Below are 6,000 nucleotides of genomic sequence, written 5' to 3' on the forward strand. Positions count from 1 at the left end.
AATGATACTGAGTGAATGCTCCTGACACATAGTATACGTCCATCAAATACTTTTACTTAAAACCCGCTAAATTCCAGCCTCAGCCCAGTCAGAAGTACCAGTACTTACATAGAAAACTATACAAAGTACCCAGAAAGAAATGCTAATTTTAAAGAAATATGTCAGATGGATTTAGGGGCTAAACTCTTCATATCTTGCATTACTGACTTTATAATTCACAATTGCAAGTTTTTATCTTACAGTTTTGACGTTTAACTTAAAATTGTGAGTTTATATCTCGGAATTCAATGTAAATAAGAGATTTCTTGTGTAATTTAGAGTGTTTCATTGATTATAACAGAACTTTGTGAGATTGTGATGAACTAAGATGAGTGATACTTTTTAGTAATAATAAAGGGACTTTTGTAAGCTAAAATCCATTCAGAATTAGTATGAAACTTTCGTTTTTCGGACATATTGACACTGCAAAGTTTCGGGAATGACATCCATGACATTATATATGTTGGATTTACTCTCGAAATAGCAGTGATTGACACAGCGATAACCAAAGGAGTGGATGGGACAAAAAAATATATGTGTGAGCAGCCTCAGTGATTTAATTTAGGAATCGGTTCTTGCCAGACTTCCATAGACAGAGTGCATCCTGAGCGAGATCTAGTTCACAGACCAAAAGTGTGTCAACTTTACTGAGATCGGGACGTATCAACCAGTAATTTCATTTCCAGTAACGGAGAGTAGAAGGTTCAGGAATGATGGTATGCAATTTATGACAGAATATAGTCCTACAACTGATTGTTTATTTTTTCTTTATGCGTCTCACCTTTGGTAACAACGATTAAAAACGGACACATTTCAAGTGACGTGAAGAAGACACAAGTGTGCACAAAGTCCGTTAACTGATGCTCAAATCAGCAGCTAGTTAAAGCTAGTGCACATTTTAGTAAACACTGGTCATCTCTTTAAGGTTGCAGTACAGTAGGGAACTGTTTTGATGCTTACATCTTAAAAAAGATTTTACTTTTGCTTTTTTCTTGTCCCTCCTGACTCAAGAGTTAAACGTCGCCCATGCCAATATCCATTTTATTTTGATATATTTGTGCAGCCCTAATACACATGCTCACCAATTTATACTAGAAGCATATTTCTTTATGCTTATTTCAACAACTTTGAAACTGAATAGAGGCTGGTCACATTAATTCAAAGCACTGAGTGTGTGATTAGACCACACCATACTCCCCAAAGTTTTAAATTCCCCAAAAGCTCAAGGATTATGCCTTTGTCAGTGGGAATGTTGCCCTGGCTATCTTTGTTGAAAGAGGAACTGTACCAAAGGCTGTCCACACAATCCACAGCAACGTCTGCCTGCTTTCAACAGGTCACTGTGGGTACTAGAAAGGGAAAAGAAAGCCTTCGTAGCTGGCAAAACTTAGCAAAAATGCATTATAGAGCCTGACAGTGTTAAAGGCACCCAGATTCAGCCTATTATAGGTACGTAAGAAAAATTGTGTTTGATGAAATGTCACAGACATATTTTATCCAGGACTTTGCCGTATTTCTTTCCCAGAGGGAGAGGCTACGTCTGTTAGAGCCATGAACTTGAGCGCTGTCGGCTCTGTGCAAGAAAACAGGCATCCCTTTGTTTCTGTGAATCCAGTCGTCCGCTCTATTGTTCTCCCTTTTAGTATCGCTTGTATAACAATAATGTGTAAAAGATCAAAATATCAGTCATTCTCTTTTTATAAAAATGTCATCAGAGGTGGAAGAGCAGAGGCTTTCGTCGTCTGGCATTAAATCACCGTAATGAGGAATGGAAACATAAACTAAAATTGGAGGATGTTTTTCTTTTTTCTTTCGTTTTTTTCTTTTTTTGTCCTCTGCTCAGTGAAAGTCAGCCCAGTCCACAGATGAAGTGCCTTTACTTTGGGAATATAAAAACAGGGACCTTTTGACGACCCAGAGATGTCCTTTTTGAGCTGGTTTAATGATAAGGGCAGGTGCACTTTATATGATCCAATAAAAATCGATTTTCCGGCAAGGATTGAGAGATAAGCAGACCTTACAGCAGCTCAGTACTGAAGGAAATACTTCGGCTTTTGAGGAGGGAAAACCTGTATGTTGAGTAAGAGACTGCATTCGGGCCTTTGGGAAATAAACAATCGGAAAGAAATGCAGAGGAAAAATAGATTTAAACCCTTGAAACTGATCAGATTTGGTAATAACGCTCCCCTGGAGGCACAACATCTGTTATACCTCAATTAGCATGAGGTTTTTATTTGATGACAGAGTGAAGAAAAAATACATTCAGACCTTGGGCCAAACCTTTGACTATTTAGGCCAAACACAAGCTAATCCACCACGTTGAACCAGAGCTTTATTAAAGCCATGACTAAGTCAATGAACTGCGACTGCTGATGCGTTCTGCCAATAACTGTCAGATCTCGAGACTGCTGTAATTTTCGGAACGCCAGCAGCTCTGTGACCCAAATGAAACAGAAATGTTGACTACATCTCAACTCTTGATCAAGAAAGAACAACAGGGAGAGATGGGAAGTCGCCGTCTAACAATGGCCGTACGCCATGGCTTCGCTAAACTTGCCGCTGTCTGTACGGTTGTAACGCCAAATTCCAACATTTCCATACTTACTATGTGCCTAATAGCTTCTGAGTGCAATTTAAAACTCTTTAAATCTGGCCAAAAGCTTCTGATTTAAAGTGGCAATATGTTTTATAGCGTCATATCGCTCTCAGTATGGGTCCTGTGTTTATGTGTTGTAAAAGCGGAGTCTATATTGGTAAAGCCACTCAAACCCTGCCATGTTCTCTGAGCGTGGCACCAAATGCCAGGATTGCCCACATAAACACTTATTTAGGACCCACAAGCCTAGGCAGGTCAAAGGCAATGTTAGAAACTCCTTAACTAGGCTGTACCAAAACGGCGATGTCATGAGTACTTATTTTATCAGCTTGTTTTGAACAGTAAAAATATTTAATGAATAATGACTGTTGATCATTTTGTTGGGCTTTTAAGCACCAATGTGTAACATGCCAGGGTATAAAACTGCGGTCTGTTTATTCACTCCACTGTTCCTGTGATCGAAACCACTGGAGATCCAGACCTCAAACTATAACTGTAACTGTGCACCACCTCTGTAGAACATTAAATATCAGTTTATAGTTTTATCTTTTATCACATGTTGATATTTTTGCATTTCTGCTTCTAAAGCAGTTTTATTGTAAACAAAACAGTTTACAACAGTTTACAATAGTTTTTAATTAAGTCGATGTTGAGGGCATCTATGAAAGTCCTTTTTGGAAGCTGGTTTTCGGAATACTGTGGGAAAGTGTGTTCTCTGGACTTTTTTCGGGGCATGTCTTTAAAAATAACTTTTGTGTTTGTTGTTTAGGACGAGGACTTCCAGGAGATGATCAGCATGGCTCAGATGATGGAAAACCAGTACGGTTACCTTTTTGAAAAGGTCATTGTGAACGACGACCTCACGATTGCCTTCAACGAGCTCAAACAGGCGCTCAGGAAAGTGGAGACGGAAGCTCACTGGGTGCCTATCAGCTGGACTCATTCCTGAGTGGCGGCACAAAACAGGACAAAGGGAACAAGGCGTCAAATTTGGGACGGGGAAAACTAAGGGAAGGACTTGAGGAACTGTGAATGCTTTTATTTTTGGCTGTAGATGGTGACAGGGAAAATATTCTAGTTGTCTTAACAAATCTGAAAGTGGTTTATCTATATCTTGGAGACTAAAGTGGAAGCGTGTAGGTTTGTTTGTGTTCTGTCGTGGCGGATATAGCTGAACGGGTGTAGCTGCACTCGCAGCAAACGTCTGATTGTTTAGAGAGCGCCGCCGCTGAGAGAGTGTTTCAGACTGCCAATCAAGTGGTCTGGTGGTGTTGACCACTCCTTGGTGTATTTTTAACATTAGTTTATAGAAACCAAAGGGATGATTATTATTTTTCTGTTCTCAAAGTACACATTTTTGTATTTCGGAATTTAGCGCACTGTACTCCACTGGCCTATTACTCTGCAGCTAGTTTAATCGGCACAGCGTTAACCATATATATATATATATATATATATATATATATATATATATATATATATATATATATATATATATATATATATATATATATATACATACATATAGGGGGGGCATCATGTAATGTTCAGTGGGCCCAAAGTGATTGTTATTTAATAGAAAATTAATATATTTTGATATTTTTTTGGACTTTTACTTTTTTAGCCCATTCCCTGTTGAGATTTTTAAATTAAAATCAGAGCTGTGAGGATTTTTTTAGCCTTTTAGTGCATTCTCATGGCTGATCAAAGCCTCAGGGTCCCTGTAGACAGAGCTTTTATTAGTGTACAGTGTAACCCGATGTGTGCAAAATCTGACTTCTTTTATTCAGTTTTGTCTCTCTGTTTTTCTCTATCCCCTTTTCCTTCCATGAGGACTAGCTGATGTTGAGGGCAGGCATTTGGAAAGAACATATGAGGGGAATAGAGGGGATAGATAGTCTGGGCTGATCAAGTCTTGGAAGCCTAACAGCAGCACTTCCACAATTGAATCTCACTGAAACTGATGTGAAATGGTAACCCCAAATGTTACGAGGCATTTCAGACAGGATTAGTTCACCCAAAAATGAAAATTCTGTCATAATTCAGTTCTATTGTGTAACTCAGAGGACTCTGAATATAGAACATGAGTCATTTGAACTTAAATGGTACTTTATTATTCTTGGTGCTCAACAGTCCCCATTCAACTTAAGTTGCGTAACTTGTACATAGGAAGATAGAATGTCATACCGATTTTTTTTAACACTGGTGATGCTCTGAAATTTCTGCAACCCAAGATATTTGGCTGAAATGGGGAAAAAGTCATTTCCAGCCTAAATAGTTTTGATAGAAATGATGACATTTAATTAGCGCTTCTCAGACGATGCAATTTGACCGTTTATTTTGTGCACATAATGTGGGAAAAGTACAACAGAATAAACATGTCAGCAGTTTGGATGCATTTCAGTGTGAGAAAAAGTAAAGCTAAAGTAGCAGAATGTAAAATTTGTTTGAAATATCAAGAGCTCATTGCCTAAGACTATGACTGTTTTAATTAGCATCTGAGAACATTACACCTCCAAATTTAATTACCCAAAGTTTATTTTCAGTTTTCGGCTAAATGACAAATTTAATTTTGTTTTTTGGTGTTATTGTTAAAATCATTTTGATGCATCACTAGTAACATGAGGGTGCGTAAATGTTGATAGAATCTTGATTTATTGGGTGAAATAAGTAAGGTCTTTTCAGACATTAAAGGGATAAAATATTTCACTAAATACATGCATGTTTTTGTTATCATTTTGTTCTTTTATCACAATCAAGCAGTGTCAATCTCTCTCTTTGTACTGTTTAATTTAGTCATACAGTCCACATAAATACAATCAAAATCAAGGTGCACTGACCTTTGACATTTGTCCTTGCCTTGTTTTTCATTTATGCCTGTCTTTTTATATCTATACAAACCAGATTCTAAACTCTTCTCAAGCTTCAAAGTCTTAAATGAAATATGCAAAGTGAATATCAAATCCTGTATTTTAATAACATACCTCTACTGTATACCCATTGTCTTTTCTCTGCCAAGTGAAAGCCTCATCTGAACAAGTTCATGTACCTGTTTTATTCTGTTGATGCTTATGAGTTTACAACCTGTGCTGTTATAAATCATCTCCTCCTCCAAATGGACATTAAATATGTCAATCAGTTATGTTCTGTACACTTTTCATTCAACAGGGTTGTGAAGAGAGAGGTGTTTTTGTTCCTTTTCCTGTAATTAATAACCAGTGTTTCCTTCAATAGTTCATTCACGTCAGTTTTTGCAGGTCTTCAGACGCAAAGGGCCAGTGGGACAGACTCATCGCTCAAGACTCGCTCGCTACTGAGATCTCACTGTCTGATGAAATGCCAAAACAAACCAGCAGCCAACACAG

At 37.8% G+C, this 6,000-nt stretch overlaps 1 protein-coding gene across 2 annotated transcripts in view; it reads left to right on the top strand.

The window, feature by feature from the left end:
• Positions 1-5,777, top strand: part of mpp7a (MAGUK p55 scaffold protein 7a) — a 146,933-nt gene extending 141,156 nt beyond the window's left edge. For both annotated transcript variants that reach the window (XM_051124605.1, XM_051124604.1), the window contains one exon: positions 3,405-5,777. In XM_051124605.1, coding sequence (XP_050980562.1) covers positions 3,405-3,584 — 180 coding nt within the window. In that variant the 3' untranslated portion in view covers positions 3,585-5,777. The remainder of the gene's footprint in view (positions 1-3,404) is intronic.
• Positions 5,778-6,000: the final 223 nt, after the last annotated feature.

Source organism: Labeo rohita, chromosome 12 (genome assembly GCF_022985175.1).
Source record: "Labeo rohita strain BAU-BD-2019 chromosome 12, IGBB_LRoh.1.0, whole genome shotgun sequence".
NCBI lineage: Eukaryota > Metazoa > Chordata > Actinopteri > Cypriniformes > Cyprinidae > Labeo > Labeo rohita.